Raw genomic sequence first — 22,347 nt, 5'->3', positions numbered from 1 at the left:
ATCTGTACTGGAATTGTTTTTAAGGTAATTTTATTGTTGCATCTCTTAGAAGCCATCCTAGGCTCCTTTGGGAGCAGGGTGTAAAGTAATAAGAAGGCTAATTGCAATGCAGATGAGTGATTTTGGAGAGGATTACATCTGGAGGGAAGTGTGAAACCTCCCCTCCTTCTCCCTAGCATCAAATTAAAAATCCCCTGCCACAGGAATAGCATTTAGCTTCACCCCAAGTCTTACCACATGAGTGGTAGAACATTCTTTAAAAAGCAGGAGTGGGGGGACACTTTTATGCCATGTGTATGGAATGAAAGGATGCACATGAAAACCTCTAGTTCTTTCCTTCTGACCAAGCCTGCAATAGAAATTATACACGTCAATGCATATTAATTAATAACTGGTGCCTTTATTTTTCTATATACATTTTAAATATGGCACATCAGACAGTAGTTCTAGGATAAACCCAAATAATAAAACACAGACAGACAGTAGATCGAATCATTCAGTGCTAAATGCATTAAGGAACCAAATTTTAGAAGGCCTGAAAAAGTTGGTCTAAAAAAAAATATGACCAATAAGCAGGTTGAAGGCATAGAACTATTCTCTGCATTTCAAAGTTGCTTGGTAAAGATATCCCCATTGCTTCTAACATGCCACTTTCTTTTTCATACAACATCAATGAATGTAGGTCTTTCTGGTAGTCCGTTACAGAACAAGGATGAGGTTTGTTGTAGCATATATCAGCCGTCTGGTGGCAATGTCCTTGCAGATCCATTCGTCGTCTTAATAACAAAGACAGACTGGAGTTTAATTATATTTTTTTAGCAGTAAAGCCACCCGTATCCATGATTATTATTGTTTAACAGTCGATGGTGGGCAGCTACTTTGCAAAGCAGTGTGGTAGTGGTAGTACAGGAGATAACAAAAGCTCAGTCATGGTGTTTCTCTGCTTTGGGACCCGTGAGGACTTCTTTCCCCTCTTGGGCGGCAACAGTGCCTCGAGCATGCCGGCCGAGCAGTTGGGCACATTCTGGCTTGGAATGGGCATTTGTCTTCACAGCTATTTAAAGACAGTAAGTCAGAGAAGACAATGTGGTAAGTGCGCACTTCTGTTCCATGGAATATGTACAGGAATGCATGAAAAAACTATGTCCATTATGATCATGGGAAGGGAGGTACAGAATGGCTCCACATTGCATGGAGGATCTTCATTCATTATCATTTTGTTACATGGGAGATTTACGTTCTACACAAGCCCTATCATTTAGTACAAATTTCAACCCGGGGTGGGAATCAATCAACCTGGGTGTGGACCAAGCATGCAGCATTGAACTCAAATGTAAAGGAAGGCTTACCTGCATGTTTCTGCATTAAACGCCTTGTGTTTCTGAAGGCAGCTGTCTTGGTTCTCTGTACACAAGTAACAGCTGCAGTTCTCTTTGTTCTGAAATAAATTGCCAGTGCATTTCCATTTACAGATGCACTCGCAATTTTCCTCATCAAAGTTCATATTTGGTGCACACATTGCAAGTTCAGCAAGTGGAGGGAGTCCTGGCACATGTTTTGGAGGGAAGAGAGAGAGAGGGAGAAAGAGAGAGAGAGAGAGATTTATAAAACTCCCCACCGTCTTCCGAAAATGTTGGCACCTCATCATTTCGCTATACGTCACAGATATAGGGTGTCACTCAAAGGTAATATCCTGCAGGTGTACAGCAAGACTTGAACTTAACCTATAAAATGCACTATTTATGGCACTGTGCGTCCAGAAATCTGAACTCCTATCAACCTACAGTTAAAACTATGGAATCCACAGCTTGAAAAGAATACAACTATGATGAAGTTGATATTCTAGCAGAAATAAACAGAGTCTGTATGGATACGGACTTTAAAAGTCATGACAGCAATATACATACATTTCAAGTGTACCGTACACCCCAAGTATTCTAGGAACTGCAGTTCCCCCCTGCAGCACTATGTGTATGATGTATGATGTATACACAGCCATATGTTGTTGTTGATTAGTCGTTTAGTCATGTCCGAGTCTTCGTGACCCCATGGACCAGAGCACGCCAGGCACTCCTGTGCAGCGCTTTTGTTCCAGGTCATTAATTGCAATCACAATTATCTGGAGTTGCTTCTCTTCCCAGGGGTGGGGCAGTATTTGTCTCAGCAATGGCTAGAAATCACTTGGTAAGTATTTTCTTCCCACCGGCTTTGAACATCAGGTTCTCATGCCATATCATGAGGAAATTGCTCTTGAAACTTGCCCAGATTTTACTATCTTTCCAGGTGCACATAGCCTAGAATAATCAATAATGATGATGACGACGACGGTGATAATCCCGCTGCGCATGTAAAGTTGGGTGGGAGTATCTGGGAGGAGGACAAATGCTTTGCTTCAAATGAAGGAGTGTTACTTCTGTCTGACTGAGCTTCTCATTTCAGTTGATTCTAGCAAAAGCAAAATGCTTTTAACTACCAATCTGCCCAGATTCACTCTTTTGTTCCTGGATACAGAGTTACAGAAGTGGGGGGGCGGGAATCACCTCCACCCCACCTATTCCAGTTTGATAATGTTGTTATTCATAATGTTGTTATGTTGTTATTTTAACTGGTCCAGATTTCGCTATTAAAGTGAGTATATAAGTAGTACTAGTATATACCTTCCCTTCTGCCAGGACGATCTTTGTCTACAACACATTCACATTTATCGCTGTCCCACATCCAGCCACTATGACACAGTTTGTTTATTTGAGGACAACTAGAAAGAAACAAAAGGCCAAATAAATATGTTAAGAACACATTTAAAAAGTAACTGATGTATACACACCGCTTCGTTATATATTTCTTATGGAAGTGTGGTATATAAATATTCAAATAAATACATGCAAAAATGGCATTTGAGAGCCAGCTTGGGGGCAGGACTAGTCAAATTAATTAAAGGTAATGATAAAGGGACCCCTGACCATTAGGTCCAGTCGCGGACGACTCTTGGGTTGTGGCGCTCATCTCACTTTATTGGCCGAGGGAGCCAGCGTACAGCTTCCGGGTCATGTGGCCAGCATGACTAAGCTGCTTCTGGAAAACCAGAGCAGCGCACGGAAATGCCATTTACCTTTCCGTTGGAGCAGTACCTATTTATCTACTTGCACTTCGTGCTTTTGAACTGCTAGGTTGGCAGGAGCAGGGACCGAGCAACGGGAGCTCACCCCATCGTGGGGATTCAAACCACCAACCGCAAGCCCTAGGCTCTGTGGTTTAACCCACAGCGCCACCCGTGTCCCTACGCTTAGTCAAATACATTAAACCAAGGTTCCTCAATTTGGTGCCTTCCTCATATTTTGGACTACAATTCTCATCGCACCCAGCCAGCACAAACATGCTGGATGAAGCAGATGGTAGTTACAGCCCAGAACATCAGGAATATACCAGGTTGGGGAAAGGCTGAGTTAAGTAGGCAGACGGCATATGGCCGTGGTGTATTGGGGCTCAGAGTCTGTTGAGAAGCTTCTGCATTTAGAGACGTGTCTTAGGAACTTCGACCAGAAGCCTCATTGCTGTCAAAGGAACAGTTCAAGGAATTACATTTGCTAAGTCATCAAACTGGGGCCTCGATACATTCCAACTGCCTGCTGTTTATTAATTTGCCACAGCTGCCTGTGACAGTTTTGACTCTCTTTTTTAAAAATGTAAATATTAAAGATGCCATAGTAATTAAAAAATGCTGCTAGAAGAGAAGTCTATATGTTATGTAACATATTTCTACATTGTTTTACCAAGTAGTCATTAACTTTTCTTTGTAGCATTGAAAAACATACTTTTTAAAAACATCGGATAACCACTGATCTTGGAACAATGCATACAATTCATGAACACTCAGAAAAGCTTCATAACTGATTGCGTATCTTTTTTAAAAAGTGGGATAGAGAGAAGACTGCCCATCTTACCTATCCTCTTCTGGATATTGAACAGATCTTCGTATGATGGTGTACGATGGGCGCTGAGCATTTGTTAAGCACTTGCAACCGGTGTGGTTTGCAATTTTGACTTGAATCGGATCTGGCACATTTGTTAAAGGAACTGAAATCTCAAAGAGCTGGAAAGATGAAATACAGCATTTTTACACTATTAAAACACATTGTTAAATAGCCTCCCCTCATTGTTAAATAGCATCCACATTTCCTGCTCAATGAAGCAAAATAGAGGCTTGAGCTTCATGTTAGGAATCTTCAGTTACAATTCGCCCGTAAGGACATGCGGTGAGCATGAGTCTAACATGTACTTGAAATCTTTGATAGCCTGCAGCTCCTTGTCATGTGTTCACGCCATGTCCTCCTCTTCACATTGTGCAGTCTATAGTTCTACAGACATGAGTGAATGTGGGACAGCCACACTTGCTCTGCCATGGTGAATAGATTCATAGCTATGGGCAACTTTCATGGCCTTGTTTTTCCCAAACATGGCGTCCTCTGCGTGTTTTGGGTTACAACTCCTATCAGCTAGGGTTGATGGGAGTTCAACGCCAGAGGACACCCCATTGGGTGGCTGGTCTTCCTACACACACTTACTTAGGAAAGAGCTATCTATGAGTCTATTCAATTAAGAGGGGCTTGCTTCAAAGTCAACCTGCATAGGATTTGACGGTTAAGGAGAAACAAACTGCAGAAGAGTAGAAAAAAGTCCAAATACCATTTTGGATATGTAAGATGTGCTGGTGTTCACGCAGCTTAGGCTCTCTTCATTGCAGCAGCCTCCGCATCTGTAGACATTCACACAAGGAGGCTTGAAGAATTTATTGGTGGCCGTGCCCAGCTCTTTGGCAACTTCCACGCAGGTCTCCCTCGGCACGCACTGAGTCCTTTGCCACTCCTCATCTATGACTGGAGAACAAGGGAGCCATTCTAAAAGCGGCAGTTGTCATCACACAACTGGACTCACCAGCTCACTGGCCTGCTCTCTGAGTCCTGTGTGAGATGCAGCACTGCACTCTGACGGGGGGAAAGCAACATCATGACATCTGCTGTTTATTAATATAAATGAGCCAAGCGAGTTGTGCAATGAAATGCGGCAGAGTGGAGTGCTCCCTCCGCCATGGTATTTCATTCCCACCCACCCCTGAACCAGTCAACATTTCATGGCCATGCTCAGTCCTCACATGTCTGATGGGCATGGTTCTCCCATGAGTTTTCCCTGCAAAAACCTGGCACTGCTGCAAACCAGTTTGTGCTTCCTTTCTGTGTTTGGATGGTCTCCTGTTGGCCTGCAGGGATGCACACTCACCTCTGAAATGGCAATTTGGAAAGAGAAGGATCATACTCAATTCTGAATTGCTTCAATCAAGGTGAGAGCTTTACCAACTGACCGCCATAGCTGATGTAGTTATAATCTCTCCCCTTATCCTTTCTGTGCTTTACAATGTGTTCTGTAAAACCCAGATATGATAGATTCTATCATCAGCCCCCTAAGAGGTGCAGGACTGACGTGGTAACTAACCTCATGATCTGCCAGATCACACAATGCTGCCCAACACTGATAATCCAACATCATCATGGGATCCAGCTTGGGGTGACATGAAGCTTATGAATACCAGTTGCAGAGACTCACAACTGAGGAGAACATGGTGACCTTCAGGCTCTGCTTGTGGGTTTCTCCAAGACATCTGGTTGGGTCACTGTGAGTTCAGGATGTTAGACTGCACTGGGCCCTTGGGCTGATCCAGTCAAGCTCTTCTGATGTAACTGGCCAGAAAAGGGGTGGGAATCATGTTTGGCCTTCTCCTGACCTTTTAGCAAATATCTGATGAGCTCAAAGCGGGCAGGTGAAATTTTTCATAACATGGCGGCACACATTATGACCTGCTCTTTGGTCACCTGATCAAACGGCTGTTAAAAGGGACAGCTATAAGAGCCAGTTCAGGAGTTAGCAACCCTTGGTCTAACTACAGAAATGCAGATGCCATAGCACACCCATAGGGTATGACCAGAGCCCATTGCATCCTTTCCAATGTTTTAGTCTCTGTTTCTTCCTCTTTTTTGTAAGAACAGATGTCCAAGAAGCTCCTGCCCAGCAATGTCCAAGCTGATAAAGTGTTTTACATCAGGGCACACCTAATAAAAACAGGCATTTGAATGTTTCTGCATTTCAAGCTGCTGTTGGCACATTCCTTTTAAATATTGCTGTCTGTTTACATTTTTCCTTGCAGTGGAAAAATGCTTTGTTTAGAGCAGAGTTGCTCAAACTGTGTTGTGAGCGGAAACAAAGAAAAATACCTAGTTTTGTGCAGAAAATCTAAAGAAGTCTGTAGCAGGTTTAGAGGACATTCCTCCTCTTTTTTGTCTCCTTTGGTATGTAAGGCCACTGCCTATATTGCATTCAGCACACATGAGACAGAATGCCTGATACAGAGCTTGCAACAATGGGTTTGACACCTGTCTGCACTTCAGACTCAGAACTTCAATCAAGCACCCTATCAGTGCTTTTGGTTTTGTTTTTTTCAGGGTGTGAATTTTCAAGTTTGTAGACACCTTTCCAGGTGAGCACATTAAATCATGGAATAAATGCTTCATGGCTTCTGCTTTCCTTCCAGGGATCCATGCAGCTTCTCCCAGGGTAGCACCCCAAGCAAAAAAAGTCCATTGCTTTATTGCCGACAAAATATCATTTCCTCCCAGCCAAACAAGCGCCACAAACACGATTGTGGGATGCTTTCGGTACAGTGGCTATACTATATCAATACATACTGGACAGTGTCTGTGACATCTCTAGACACATGGTGACTCCTAACTGTACCATTTTCAACTTCTTAAAATATTATTTTACTTTATTTTCAAATGGAATTTTTTTTTTTTAAAAAAAGACAGCTTCCTGCTTATATCACTCAGAGCACTGACATAACCTTATGAACAAGGAGCAGACCCATCAGCAAGTGTGTGTGTGTGTGTGTGTGTGTGTGTGTGAGGCACAAAAAACACATAACAACCTGCCTTTCATATAAAAACAGGGGTGGCCAAAGACCTTTTGATACCTGAGGAGAAGCATCTCGCAAAAGTATGGATAATTTGGATGGTTAAAACTTGGGTAAGTATTGATGTCCAGTTATTATTATTATTATTATTAGGACCCATGGAAGGGATGGGGGGGGGGAGTCAGGAGATTCAGAGCAATCTCGATATATGGATCTTGAATTATTTTTTATATGTGTTTATATTTGTTAAAAATCAAATAAAAAAAACTTACACACAAAAAAGAGAAACGTCTCACAGCCGCCACCCTGCCACACACACACCCACCCACCCAGATGCGAGCGCAAACTCTGTAAGTCTTCTTCATCAGACCAGGGTATGGGTGGTGGTGAGGAAAGAGCCTTTTTTGATTTCCACTTCCTGCCCAGCAGTGGAGTTAGCATTGGCTCTTCCCTTCAGGAGAAGCCAACCAAAGCCCCACCACACTGCCCAATGAGGGGACGAATCTTCCACTGACTTGTCAGCGATGCCTCTCCTCTCGCCAACTTGGTAGGAGAGGAGATGTTCTGCGGGGTGGAAGAGGGGTGATGCTGCTTGCAGGATACCACCTGAGGCAGCTGCCTCACCCAGCCTCATGGGTGGGTCAGCTCTGCGTACAAACAAGACAACAACCTGACATATGTCACTGTGGATCCAGAAATATTCAGTTCATAAACTGTCAGCCTACCTTTTAGTATCTCAATATCATAGAAAGCAGCGGCAAATCTCGTGGAGCGATGCGAGGCTGATCTGGAATCCAGACTGGCCATGCCCTTAAGCTTTAGCCGGCACTTCCAAAGCTTCCAGTCCTCAGAGTGGGTGATGCGAAGAAGCTCTTCCAGGCTAGAAGCTTTCCTGATCTGCTGCTCTGACCACTCCAGGGCGGAAAGTGACGTTCTCTGTAAGAAAGGGGGCGGAAACAGAAGATCAGCCCTGTGCCTACATATATAGACCTTAGGTAGCAAAGAGCACACATTTCTGTTGAATGTGCCAATGTAATACAGACTGTAAAAATATAGACTTAAAAATATATATCAGGCTGGGTTAAATAATTACTCTTGGATTAAAGGAGGTGTTATTTTCTAAGGTTTATAACTAAAGAATTAGTTACAAAGGATGCCAGATATGGGATCACCAGCCCATGGTTTTTCTATTATTTATTAATTAAATTTATATACCACCCTTCATCCAAGCATGACAGGACAGTTTACAATATAAAAACAGAAAAATACATAGCATACTAACAACAAAAGCAATAAAAGCCATTGGTTGTTTAATTAGCCAAGGGTCTGGTAGAAGAGGAATGCTTTTGCCTGATGACCAAATATATGTAATGAAGGCACCAGATAAGCTTCCCTGGGGAGAGCATTCCACAAATGGGGAGCCACCAAAGAAAAGGCCTGTTCTCGTGTTACCACCCTCCAGACCTTTCCTGGAAGAGGCACACAAAGAAGGGCCTCCGAACATGGTTGCCAGGGTCTGGGTCGATTCATAAGGGGAGAGGTGCTCCTTGAGATATTGTTGGATAAATGACCCAAAATGTCAGGAGTCTGTCCCTTGTTCAAATCTGATCAAGAATTACTAATCATAGAAAAGAAATATGAAGAATTTCCCTAGCATACCAAGAAGTGCCTTGGGATAAACAAACATATATCCAGTCAGTAGAATCATCAAGAACTGACTTACAGTAGCCATGAAAACCATTCAACAATGTCCCTTTTTTCCCAAGGCTAACATTTTACAGTTAACTTGATATGTAAAGCATACTGTTGCATGCACAAGATGGAAGTGCTCACAGCATTAACACAGATTGTGTCTCCCTATTAGGTTGCCAGGGAGACTGCCAAGTCATAGCTTTGGGTCCAGCATATAACAAGAGAGCAGTGAGAGAAGAACTGGGAGGTAGATTTAGGAACTTAAGACTTCTCCTCCATTTCAGAAGACCCTATTGTCTCCTGAAGTTGCATCTGTGGTCTTCACACTCTGCAGTATTGACTCACGGGGAATTATGAATTATTTGAGGACATTTATGGAACATGGTTTGCTTTCAAGCAACCCAGGAACCAAGCTGTAGAAGCTCCTTAACCTGGCATACACACAGAGGGTACAGTACCATGCCACTGGCACGTGGAAGAGGTTTATGACCAAGCAGTACCAAAAATGTCAATCCAGGAGATAAAAGAACCTGGTTGGTGGCTCCAGCCACATTCCCCCCAAAATGGAATATATAAAATAGCTGAAAGCTACTCATATTCCCTAGCTACTGTGTCTTGGGATTTCTGTTTTTGATTTATTGTAACAGCTTGCCACATTGTTAAAAACCAAGTAAAACACACAATTGTATTTCTTGTGAACTTTGAAGCACCGGAAAGGGAGGGCATATCTTTCTACTCATTTTCATGAACAAAAAAGGCATGGGCTGAATAAAGCTCTCCAAGTTCCCTTTACCTTCCCCACTCCCCCCTCAAAGTGATAAGTACATGAAGGACATGCAGTGGGATGTTAAAAAACATGTGCTTTTTATCTGCTCTTGCTGTTTTAAAAAGATGATGCATGGTAACAGCCAACAAAAGAGGGCTCTCTTTCAAGACCTACCAAAGAAGAATGGCACTCCCCAGGAGAATTGATGGGATCAATTTTCCGGAATATTGTGACCACATTTATTTTATGTAGAAACTGTAGCTCATCATGACTTTTAGTCACAAGGAATTGAAAGGAGCAGAGGGTTCAGAAAGCCAATAAATATGTTCATTGACAACATGTGTACTTTACAAAATTTCTTAACTCCTGAGGAAATAAATATTCACGGCACATGCCATGAAATGTAATTTGTGGCGGTAGCCCTGGAACATTGGGCTGTGTTTCCAATTGCTGTATTAAATGAAAAATAAGCTTGATCTCTCATCTCTCAAATTTTGCTAATTAAGCAGGCATGTACATAGAGAATATCCCCATGGCTAATCAGTTGAGCTGTGTTGAGGTGGCCTGGCTATTTACTGGGTTAGAGCAGGGTGTGATAGCTGGCCACCTAGAGATGGGAGCAGAAATTAAATTCAGTGCACATTTAAAGGTGAAACTATCAAGTTTTCACTTTCTGAAACAATAAAAGAACTAAAACACAGACATCCTTTAAAATTCGTACTTACCTGAATTTTGTGATGCAGCACTCCATAGAACTGTAGAGTTAGAACGGACCACAAGGGTCATTTAGTCCAAACCCCTGCAATTCAGGAATATTTTGCCCAGTGTGAGGCTTGAACCCATGACTCTGAGATTAAGAGTCTCATGCTCTACCGACCGAGTTATTCTGAATTCCCACCAAACTATGTTTACAACAAAGCATACTTAAGGGGAAGGTGTGCATAAAATGAATATATTAGTGGGGGGGGGGACAAAAATGATAATGTGGGGGCACTGTTTGCAAAAATGAATACATTAGTCAAAACTGCATACAAATAAAAAATAAAAAATGGGCCACTTGACTATCCAAGCCTGGAAGTCAGATTTGGATCCCTGAAAAATAGTGCTTCCTTCTCCCCTAGGGCAGAAGAAACATCTTGAAGAAACCGTCTCTTACAGCACCTGCTCTTCAGATTTGGCTTTGCCAAACTTCCCCTCATAGCTCTTTCTGGAATATCTGTCTGGGAGAAAAAAAACCTCTCAATAAACAGCCTGAATCTTCTTTGCTCAGTGCACACGTCCATAGGGTCAAGTACCTTTTTAAGACAGATGGAGATTTACCACAAACATCCTGGCTTTGGTCAAAGGAAAGCCTGGACATTGGTTCTGAACTCCTGCTTGGAATCAGGGAAGAAGTGGGGAGTGAAGAGCGACATTGGAAATGGGGGGTGGGGTGGGATAAAGATCTACATTGGGATTCTCTACCGCTATGGATCCTTCCACTTGAGGCAATCGCCTCACCTTGCCTCATGGGTGGGCCGGCCCTGGGTGTCACTGCCTTTCATTAGGTTCACAAATGCTAAGAGGGGAGAACCCTGAAGCTACTTTGCCCAGACAAGAGCCTCTACACACACACACACACAGTGTTTCTTCTGCCTTGCTGCTTCCTGGAGATGATTAAATTCCACTTTCTCCCACCCAGTGTCTGCTGGCTACTCTCCCTACCCAACAAGAGAGGCATTGTTCTGTCTCTCCAAGCTCATACCAACCTCTTCCAAAACTTCCTCTGTGGTCTCTCCATCTATTGGCCCAAGCCTGTGGGAGGAGCTCTGCTTGAATTGGGCCAAACCAGAGCAGCTGTCTTTACAGGTCAGGGGCACTGCCAAAGCAATGGTTCCTCTTCTTTCCCAGAAGGCGCAGTATCTGGCCTTTTGTGAAGTGATGGAGTTGAGTGCCTAGCCCAGCATCTGGGGGCTACAGGAACAGCAACAATACATAAGAGAGAGGCCAACTATATAGGCACTCCCGCTGGACTTGACTGATTCAGGTACGCAGCACCGAGCTGTATTTAAACTCCAACACCTCTCTGGCCTTACGCCACACACACAGGCAGATCCTCTCTTTGTCTAATGAAACACAGGCTTCAACTTGCTGCCATACTGGGACCAAGCCCATGTTAATTAGGCAGGTTACAGTCATTGTGTTAAGTTCAGGAAATCTCTCTCTCTCTCTCTCTCTCACACACACACACACACACACACACACACACACTGCTGTTGTAATATGATACGGTGAGGGAAACCAACACTTTTTGCCATACACTGCTGGGAAATTTTAAAACAGGGTCCCCCAAAGGCAGACCAGATGAGTCTTGGGGTGTGATCCAGCAGGGATCTTCTTATGTTCTTAAAGGGAATTCTGCACATAGGTGTTTCAAGGCACTTGCCCTACAGAAAGGACATAATTTAAGCTTGGGCTCTTCTCTGTAGCATAAGATCCCTGCCAAGAGGATAGTAAAGCCAGTCCAGTCCATCAGTCTACTTCACACCAAGCTGCCCATAGTTCTACATGAAAGAAGAGCTGCTTGATGTCGCTGAGATTTAGAATAACCTGCCGCTCAAAATGTTTCATAGCACTTTTGAGCCACAGGCTGCAATTCTGTACTCACTGACCTGGAAATAAGCCCCCTGCAATTCAACGGGGCTTTCTTCTGAGTAGGCAGGTATAGAATTGCATCAGCTGAAATATATTCCAAACTATAGAAAAATCAGCAAATAATAGGTAATTGGTGTAAAAAAAACGATTTCAAAACCTCCGGAGATTTAACAGAAAGCACAAAGTAGCCTTTTCTCATTCCTATGTAGAAATCATTGGCAGCCCAATCCTTATGCAAGGACAGTCAACAGTGGAGCCCACTCCCAAGCAATTATGCATAGCATAAGTTTGCAGCCTTAATTTTATTAACAGTAAAAGCATTTTGATAAGATAAAAGGAAATCATTTCATGGAGGATACCAGAAAGGCTGACTTCTACTCTAGCACGAAGTAATGATTACCCTCTCTCTCTTTTTAGTTTGACCTACACAGTATATCCATGTTGCTTCTGCAATATAATTGGCATTATATCATTGTACTGCAGAAATACCCTGGGGCCTGGCTGATTCACATTTTTGCCAAATGCCAGCAGTTGCATTCCCCTTCCCACCCCCGTTAATTTGAACATAACAGGATTCTTGCTTGAATCTTCAATTCAGTTTTCTGATTTACTGAAGGAGCTAACAGTAGAATGTAACAAGTTAAGGAAATGAGGAACACTGATGCCTTTTCTAAACTTTCAAAGTCTCGTAAATATGCTATTTACACAATGAAGTTGTAAGGGAGGCTAGAATATTATCTTTTGAAAGCTTACACCATGAACCAACCTTAGAAGGCATTTCTCATATCAGATCTGGCAAAGAATTACTTCTCAAACCATATAGGAATTCAGCCTTAATTATTCAGACTGGATTGGTACATTATACAGCAGTAAGGTGTTTCTCTAATCACACACAAACATTTGACAATGTCCTGGAATGACAAAAACTTCTAGGAACTAGATATTAAAGGGCAGTAGCAAATACGTTATTTGGGAACAGTATTTAAAACCTAATTATTTTTAAAGTGGATCCGTGCAAAAACAGAGTGACTGATAGGTCAAAAAGACAACTTTCCTAATCTTGCCAAAGAAAGGGAAGGCTTACAGCTAATGCACAAATTGTTTGGAGAGATGCAGCAAAAGCACTGACTGAGGGTGAAAATTTTAAGAGAAGGATATGTTATTGCAAAAAGTTCTGTCATACTGGAATTCTCAAAAAGGTTCCCATTTGGTCATGTGCCACCGCTGAAAATGAATTATCGTTTAACACAATATATATTTTAAGTGGCCAAAAAAGAAAAGTATCAATCAGCTGTGAATGTAGATTCATTACATTACTGTTTTCTATATACTCCTTAAGACAGAAGTCAGCCAAAAGTTAAATACTATTTATTTCAGTGGGTTAGTTGAACATGCACTTTAGTCTTCCCCTTGGAAATCTGGCAGGTCAGAAAAATGCTTAAATTGGCTGGACCGTGCTGTTAAATCTTCTCTGACGGTATTACATGTGTCAAAGTTGTTTATTTATGCAATACTTAAGAGTCACCCCAGAAAGAACTTTAAAAGGTGCCACTGTAGTCCAAAGATCGTTTCAGACAGGAAAACCCATGTGGTCTCGAGACTCCTATTGATGCAGACAATTCTAAAATAAAGCCCACTTACCTTTACAGATCCATGTTCAGAACCTTGCAGCAGATGTAGAAAAGACACTATAAATATGTTTACAGTTGTCCACGGCTTGTACATCCTTGTGGTTGACGTCCACACTTTGCTATATAGTTGAAGTCACACAGCTGGAGAAGAACGTTTCGAAATTCATTTCTCTACAAACTGCTAATATTTTTAAAAATGCATACCCAGAATCTTACTCTCCACGTAAACTTAAAGTGTATACACAAGATGTAAACAGCACAGTTAAAAAAAAAGAGTAAAATTCACTTAAACAATGTCATCTCTTTCTTGTAGGTACTTTTTAGATATAAAAATACAAAAGTTAAAAAATATTTCCAGAAGCAGGCAACTACAGGTCCCAGTCTATTAAAAAAAATAATCAATCCATCTCCCACCTGGACACAAAGAGAAACTCAATATTAATTCGTGGTCCAGGAAAGGTTAAAATCTGCTGAGGGGGTTTGGTGCTCCATGTTACAAGCTTCCTTTTAAGACGGCAGTAGAACGGCCGATGCTTTGAGCTAGAGAGAGCTGTAATCCAACTCTCTGTATTGAAACTTTTTTTCACAGCCTTCATGGAAGCCTGCAGAAGCCTGCGTCTTAAATCTGATACAGACACTGGCAGAAAACAAGAGTCACATGTTGGCTCCTATCCCATTCTGTCCCTACCAATGGTGTAGCATTTACTAAACTAACTGATGCAATGTGTGCCACCATTATTTTAAAAGGTATTACCTGAAACATGAAACTTCAGCACATGGTCTTACAAAGTATACATACTACAATAGGTGCACTCCTACAGCTACACACACACAGACACACACACACCCCGCTTTCCTTTACATTTTCTGTGTTGTAAGGATTTTGACAAAACCATTTCATTTATTAAAACAGTGCTTTTACAAAGAAAGGGCATGAGACTGTACGTTTTAGATGAAAACGCTTTTTATTACAGATAAACAGAATGTTTATATATCATGTATATCTGAGAGTAATAAAAATGCAGCTGTACCCATCTACGACACTCTTAATAGCTAACTTTGGCTCTATGTGGCAAACCCGCATGATCAGTACTAATGAAGCAAATGGAATCAGTAAATGCAGTAAAGATCAAGGTGTACAGCTGCACACTTATTTTTAAAAAGGCAATCAGCCTGGGTTCTGCTACCCCACGTCATTTGTTTCCAATCTTTGATTTCCAAGTGGTGGCTCTCTCAAATCCATTTCTTGCATTTCTAAAGTCATTAAAGGCTTGTTGAATTTCTTCCTGTGTATTCATCACAAATGGACCTAAGATATAAATTGCAAAATTCAGGATAGTATTTAATTATTCCGGGCTTTAGGCTTTCTGTAGATGAATTCAATTTGCATCTCATTCCTTCTCCTTTCTCCTCCTTTTTGGTCCCCAGATTCATTCCCAAGGGCTCAGCTGTGTTGAAGGTTGGCATAGAGGTTGCACTGCATCAAAGGATTGCTGAGTGAGCAATCCTGAGTGAGCAAAGGATTGCTGAGTGAGCAATTGAGCAAGGATTGCTCAATAGCATTTGACGGCAGGTTCTTCTCTTCCCTTCTTCACATTAAAGGGAAATCTTGGGGATTCCACACATGCTAGTGGTGGAAGGGGAAGATCTGACTCTATAAATCAGGGGCAGCTAATCAATACTTTGGGTGCCTCATCTGCCCCCTGACCCCACTGATTTTGGCCACTGCAACAGAAAGAGGGGGAAATGAGGTAGACATGTGGGTGGAGCACAGCGCCCTGATGGGATGCAAACTGTCCCCTCCCTGGTCATCAGACTGGTTGGTTGATAAGGAGGAGGGCTGTGGGGTGAGCACACCCACTGCTTGTATGCAGCCCCTGATGGACTGGCCATGGGTGACTGTGGCCCTTGTACCACAGACTGTTAGCCACCATGCTGTAAATGATGGAGGAGTTTGCCACGTTTTGCATCTGGTTGAGAGGGCAGAGCAAGGCAGAGGGAGGGACACATTGCTTCCAACCTTCAAGTCTTCTCTAGAACTGTTTCCACAGACACTCACAGACAAAGGCCTACAGATTCAGGTGAAGCCGAGGGTCCCCCCTCAGGCCACAGCACACGAAAGTTCTCAGTCACTTTACATGTGTGTGCATCGAGATCATACGCACTCATACATCATGTATTTACTTGCAGGAATGCATGGACTCAACCCAACTAACACATACACAACATTATTCACATTGTCGTTCATAGCCATCCCCACCCATGCATTTATGTGCCATGTACAGCACTGCATCAATGCAGATGGCTCTGAAGATGGTAAGCAAGTTACTGAAATTCCATGGGAGTAACAGTCTCGGTTCTTCTCCACCAAACCCGTCCTCCCTTTCTCACATTTTGCCTGCCAGTAGCTTTGTGCAATGATGGTAAGATATAACTAGTAACAATGGCAAGGCCTGGCAGCTTTGAGTCCCTTTGCTAGGAGGCTGGTAACATTTATTTACAGTGGTACCTCGGATTACAGATGCTTCAGGTTACATACGCTTCAGGTTACACACTCCGCTAACCCAGAAATAGTGTTTCAGGTTAAGAACTTTGCTTCAGGATAAGAACAGAAATCGGGCTCTGGCAGTGCAGGAGCAGCAGGAGGCCCCATTAGCTAAAGTGCTGCTTCAGGTTAAGAACAGTTTCAGGTTAAGAACGGACCTCCGGAACGAATTAAGTACTTAACCCGAGGTACCACTGTACGTACTTTGCTTTCCAACGTTTATGCACTTCTTTTCAAAAATTTATTGGGAAATAATCTGAATGATCTGACTGCTCAAACCACAGCCTGTTTTTCCAAGAGCAAAACACAACTGTAACAAAAGATTCCAAGCAAGGCCTCTCAAATACAGTGATTTACAAATAGGGCATATCCCTATAAATACCAGTGGAAGGCCAAAGCAGCAAGTCACTGATGTTCAGCTGTGGACTTTTCAACAGAAGGGCAGGGGGAGATATTCCAGAATAAACGACTGAGGTTGAAGATGAAAACACGTTCTGTATGCCCCATTTGTTTAAAAAGAAGACAACTTGTTAAACAGATATTTACCATGTTGCACTACTGGTTCCTTAATGGGCTCCCCAGCCACCAAGACAAAATGGCTCACTTCAGGATCCTAAAAGGATGAGCAGAAAGCATCCATCAGCAGCATATAAATTACATTTTGAGATTTTTGAGATTAGATACCCAAAGCAGGAGCAAATTACAATACAGTAGATCACAAGTGTGGTGCCTCAGCATACCCTCCAAGTGTCCCGACTTTCCAGGGACAGTCCCAGAATTATGAGAGCCTTCCAGGTTTCTGATTTGACCCTGGAATGTTGCTGTTTTCCCCACTGCTGCCAAGCTCAGGGAGAAGGATGAGCCAGCGCTTGTCCCAAGTGATGACCCATGGCCTCTCCATGTGGGCTGAACAAATGGTTAGTGGGAAGGCGAATAAACACCAAGCAAATCAGGGTGGATGCAGTATAACTGCCCCACAAAAAAACCAGAATCAATGCTCAATAAAGACCAGGTACAATCTAACCTCTTGGTAAGTTTTCTGCAAGCAAGTCAGCGTGAAACCCAAATGAGCAGGTCATCTGGAAAGGGCCCTGTGCCTAAAGTGGGATTTGGATCCTATCTAAATACAATACTATGGACCACATGCAAGTTGTTATTAAATATATGGTGAATTTAAACATGTAAACAAAGGGGGCAGTTGTGCGAATTTGCTTGGTGAGAGCTAAAGGCCAAAAACAAATAGACAATGCTTCTCCACCCAAGATTTTCCACAAGGGAACTTCCCCACCCCAACTCTTGAGCATCCCCCAGCATAACTGGGCTGAACATCTGTTGGAATAGTTTCCAGAGAGGTAGCAGAAATTGTCACAGCAAAAATAAGTTCTCCAGCTCCTTCTGGTGTGTAGGGCCTCCCACTGGAACTGACAGAACTTTTTACTGTGCTGTGGCAGTTCTCCTAAGGATAAAAGAGGCATCTTAAGAATCCCACTCCTGTGTTATGGCATGTTGTAGCTTTTAAGGTAAACTACCCTGTCAAAGCAGCATTGTCTCTTTAGCAGTGCTCATAGGGTCTGGCTGCACTGAAGATAAATTGCTGGATATTATGTAAGAAAAGAATTGCGACAGACCCTATTGTAGTCTTAGTATTGCAAAACTGTCTTGAGACATAAGGGTGTAGCCCGTACCGAAAAATAAACAAGACTTTCGAATCATGTCAGGTTCAATTTTTTTAGGAAAAGCACAAAAGCAGAAGTGACTATATTTTTTAGAAAGCAAATTATAACTTCCTATGATTTTGCTCACAAAATAAACTGCTCTTTCCAACAACCTAGAATATAACCTATTTTTCCAGCCTAGAGACGGTTAAGCATACAAAGAAAAGTTGGATTCAAGGGGCATGCAAAACAAACAAACAAACCATCTTAACTCCCCAACATGAATTATACAATGGTTTGTTCTTGGCTCACTGCGTTGAGATTCGTCTCTTTGCAATTTGGCAGAAGAAGGAGCCAGGTCCCTGCCATTTGAGTTGTATGTCTGCCACGGCGTGTGAATGAGGCCAATGGAAACTGTACTCTCCTATATCAGTAATAACTTGAACAGATTGAAGGAGGTGCTTTTGATTCAACTTGAGCGAACACAGGAAGCTACCTTCTATTGTCAGAACACAGGACTGGTTACATCAGTGCTGGCTAAACCTTTGGTTCTTCAGATGTTGCTGGACTAAAACTCCCTTAACCCTTCAGCCAAGCTAGCTGGAGCTGGTGGAAATTCAAAGCCAATAACATCTAGAGGGCCACTCTTGTGTGCAATGATTTGCAGTGGCTGTCTAGGGTTTCAGACAATAATCCTTCCCTGTCCCTACCAGGAAGGGGCCAAGGAAAATTCAGCCTGTTCTAGAGGATCTGGGGAGCTCTTTTAGTACATACAAATATACAACATTGTTGCTGCCTCTGTTCCTTGCTCACTGTTCATGAGGTCAATAGAGTCCATTGGGCCAGCACTGGGGCACAAACCTTGTGTAGCTAGCTCCTTGCTTCATGCACAGTGATACGTTTAGGAATAAGCCAAGCAGTTACTATGTGCTCAGCAATTCTCAACCTGTTTTGTAGGGCTCAGCCAGGCAATTTCTTTGTCTGGCTGTTCTTTGAAGACCGCTATATCATAACCAGCATGCGAGAGGCTCCCTGGAGAGCTTAGATATAAAAACACAGCCCCTCCTATGCTCCAGTGTAGCTGAACTGAATATCTGAAGAGAGGGGTGGGCAAAGAATGGATCTGTATTATAGAAGTCGTCGTCAAGACATTTGTTAGAAGACACACTGCTATTCAGGGCCACCTTGAGTCAGAATGTATCCCAGAATACACCTCATTTCCATTGTAGAGAACACCTGAAAGCACTCGCAAACTGCAATTTAAGGAGCTTGAAGGGTGCGGGGAGTAAAATACAAAGAGTAAGAATAAATGAAGCCGATGAAATCCAGTCCACTTACTCTAGTTCCACAAGAGTCAATGGGCTCTTGCAGAATAAGAGCTTCTCAAGAATTACAACCAAGCAAAATACACTTAAACATTTAGTATAGGAAGGGAATGAAGACAGGTTCAGCACTTCTTTTAACAGTTTAATTGGGGGTTCTTGCTAAGGCGGTTTATTTGGGATTCATTCTGACCCAGTTTACTATCGTTAAAAACTACTGAAAGCATTCTGGGAGTGGGAGTGATGTTTTGGAGCCAGACAGATTAGTTGCAGAATACCTTGTTTTCAAACTGAATACAGTCTCCATCGTCCAGCACAGCAGTGTGGTGCGGTTCTATTTTTTGCTGAGCATCAGAAGGACCTGGAAAATGGTGTTTTTTTTCAAGAAGTGATTGTGCTAACATTTCTGGCTAATTCACACTGTTTCTGAAACATATCTGAATAATTAAACCTTTCATGAAAATTTCTAAGCAGACAGCTGATCACAGAATAACTTAACTGCAAGGTAAGATTTACGATGCCCAAGCATGCAATGCTATAACCATTTACCTGATTAAGCCTCACTGAACTTGATGGGTCTTCCCTCCGAGGATTGTTCTATAAGGGGCATTTTACAGTTCTCCCTGCAATATCTGTTTTCTACTTTGAAATAAATGCTTCAGCTGAGATGGCTCAGCCAGAGCATGAGACTCTTAATCTCAGGGTTGTGAGTTCGAGCCCCACATGGGGTAAAAGATCCCTGCATTGCAGGGGTTGGTCTAGATGACCCTCACGGTCCCTTCCGACTCTCTGATTCTGTGAAAGGATATCTAGCATCACTATGGTCCTCTGCAGATCACCGCTTCATTACCCAACAAAGAAAGCTTTCTCCAACCTGCCACAACTAAGGCGGCTCATTTGCGCCACGAGGACCCTCAACAAGGGTCAACCACAGATGTATTGTTTATAGATAGGTGGGCTCACAGGCAGAGCAGCAGTCTCTAGGAAATACTGTGCAGAGACCATAGTAGGCTTTATAGAGGAGCAACCCAGTGTCATAAACCAATAGGAAGCTACCTGCTAATCTTTAAAGGCTGAATTTTTTACAGAGCAAGCAAATGCTGCCTGTTTGACATTTACAACCGTCTGAATACCATTTCACCCCTAAAAACAGATCGTACTAGCTTTTGAAAATAAAAAAATGGTTCTCAAAAACAGAAGCAGTTTCCAGTAATCAAAACAGGGTGGAGTCAACAAGCAACTTACCAACATATACATTACCAAAGAGCGTGTAAATAAATGCTGTCCAACCTGAAATGTAATAGGGCAAAATACTGTCAGATACATAGAAAGTTTAAACATATGGAGGCCTGTATTAGGCCATGCAAAGTTGTAATTTGCAAGGTATAGGTGTAACTCTATCCATGTGTAAAGGTTCCATTTTTTAAACTATATTTTACTTATTTTCAGATGTAACATAACTAATGAAACAACATTATTACCAACCTCCCACACCTCCCCAAAGTAGAGAGAAATTCACTACAGCAAAATACATTGGACTTTCCAATGTATTCATTAACTGTTCTGTTTAACAATAGGATAAATAATTAAGTTATTCCATTTTAAGAGGCTTACTGGGAGGCAACTTATTTTTTATAATTTTTTTAATTACATTTTCTATTTTACAATCTCAAATAAACATTTTACAAACTTTAAAATATCCAGTGTCTACCCTTCTTCTCTTCCCATGGTTGATTTTACATAACATACATCCCTACATATTTTACTATAACCATTCAAATCAGTTTTCCACTTTTACATCCATCAAAAATTATTTACTCTGTTGAATTTATCTTAATGCTGCCACCGTTTTTAGCTGTATATTTCAGCTGAATACTTTCCATATATTCAATAAATGTTTTCCAGTCTTCTTTAAATGCATGTTCTTCTTGCTCTCTTATTCTAGGTGTTAAATCTGCAAGTTGTACAGATTCTGTCAACTTAAGTTGCCAATCCTCTTTAGTTGGGGCCTCATTCACTTTCCATTTTTCAGCTAACAAAACACAGGCTGCAGTTGTTGCACACATAAATAACCTTTTCTGACACCTGGGAATTTCAGTATGGGTTATCCCCAACAAAAACGACTCTGGTTGTTTTTTGGAAAGTAGTTTTAAACATTTTTTTCAGTTCATTATAAATCATTTCCCAATATGCTTTTAACTTTCTATACTGGGAGGCAATTTAAGACCTGTATGTCACCTCTAGCCCACCAAGGCCTCTCCAACAGGCTGCTTAGCCTTTTACTACTGCCCATTTATCCTTCAGCTGCAGTTCTGTAAGAAGGAGACACAAAATGGACCTTTTCTTGGGAAAGACATTTAACTGGTGGGGCCAGTCCATTGTTTGGTGGTTTGCTGCTTCATAGCCCAGTTGTAAATATTTTTTGCTCAGATGGAAATCCTACTTGGTTTGAAGGGAATTGTTTGCTTTAAAAGTACACAATGATGCAGCCACCAGAACGCCAGCTAGATGAAATCCTTATTTGCTAAATCTGACCACCAGCTCTGCTTCTTCCAAGCTGAATGCCTAGCATTTTGACGTGGATGAAAAAAAATATTGCCATGTAACCTGATTAAAACTCTGTTCTCTTTATCCCAGTTGGCACCTATATTGGGTCTGAATTGATTTTACCTATGCACTGCTGCTTTAAATGGCTTTTTTAAAGATATAATTGTTTTTAAATTGTTTTTAGATATGCAACTGTTCTACCTGCTTCGTAAATGTTTTATTATATTGTCAATTGCTTTGGGATGCCTCATGGGAAACAATTCATAACATAAATAAAGGGCGCTCATCTTTTCGTTAAAGCGTTACTGCTCAGTCTGCAACAGTTAGTAAATGTGTTCTTTTAAATGCAGATGCACCTCTGAAATAACCACATGCAAATAAGCCACAGCAATTCTACTTTCAAGGTTATATCCTTCTCATTCTCTGGGCACATATCTCAGAACAAGCAGCAAGCCCCATCATTTCGACATGAAAATCCTGACACATTAAGCTCCAATTAAATGACCACAATTTTTCGCCATAAATAGACAGAGATTGGAAGGTAGCCTTAAAAAGTCAAATTTTGTGGCTATATAGTTATGCTTAAGACTTCTTCAG

The 22,347-nt window shown here is 41.9% G+C and overlaps 2 protein-coding genes across 3 annotated transcripts in view; both read right to left on the bottom strand.

Moving 5' to 3' along the window:
• Positions 1–380: 380 nt before the first annotated feature.
• VEGFD (vascular endothelial growth factor D) lies at positions 381–14,300 on the bottom strand. The gene is made up of 7 exons (XM_079972971.1): positions 13,692–14,300; positions 7,684–7,894; positions 4,684–4,874; positions 3,942–4,090; positions 2,658–2,755; positions 1,350–1,545; positions 381–1,054 (listed from the first exon to the last, which is right to left on the bottom strand). Exons 1-7 carry the CDS (start codon positions 13,773–13,775, stop codon positions 928–930), a joined length of 1,056 nt encoding a protein of 351 aa, XP_079829097.1. The 5' UTR covers positions 13,776–14,300; the 3' UTR covers positions 381–927.
• Positions 14,301–14,627: 327 nt separating this feature from the next.
• The window catches only part of PIR (pirin), a 31,237-nt gene continuing 23,517 nt past the window's right edge, over positions 14,628–22,347 (bottom strand). For both annotated transcript variants that reach the window (XM_079973040.1, XM_079973041.1), the window contains exons 7-10: positions 20,449–20,493; positions 19,482–19,564; positions 16,773–16,839; positions 14,628–14,990 (exon numbers count right to left, since the gene is read on the bottom strand). In XM_079973040.1, the coding sequence (XP_079829166.1) occupies positions 14,875–14,990; positions 16,773–16,839; positions 19,482–19,564; positions 20,449–20,493 (311 nt within the window). In that variant the 3' untranslated portion in view covers positions 14,628–14,874. The remainder of the gene's footprint in view (positions 14,991–16,772; positions 16,840–19,481; positions 19,565–20,448; positions 20,494–22,347) is intronic.

Source organism: Podarcis cretensis (assembly GCF_951804945.1).
Source record: "Podarcis cretensis genome assembly, chromosome: 4".
NCBI classification, from domain to species: domain Eukaryota; kingdom Metazoa; phylum Chordata; class Lepidosauria; order Squamata; family Lacertidae; genus Podarcis; species Podarcis cretensis.
This window is presented reverse-complemented; position numbering and strand designations above follow the sequence as displayed.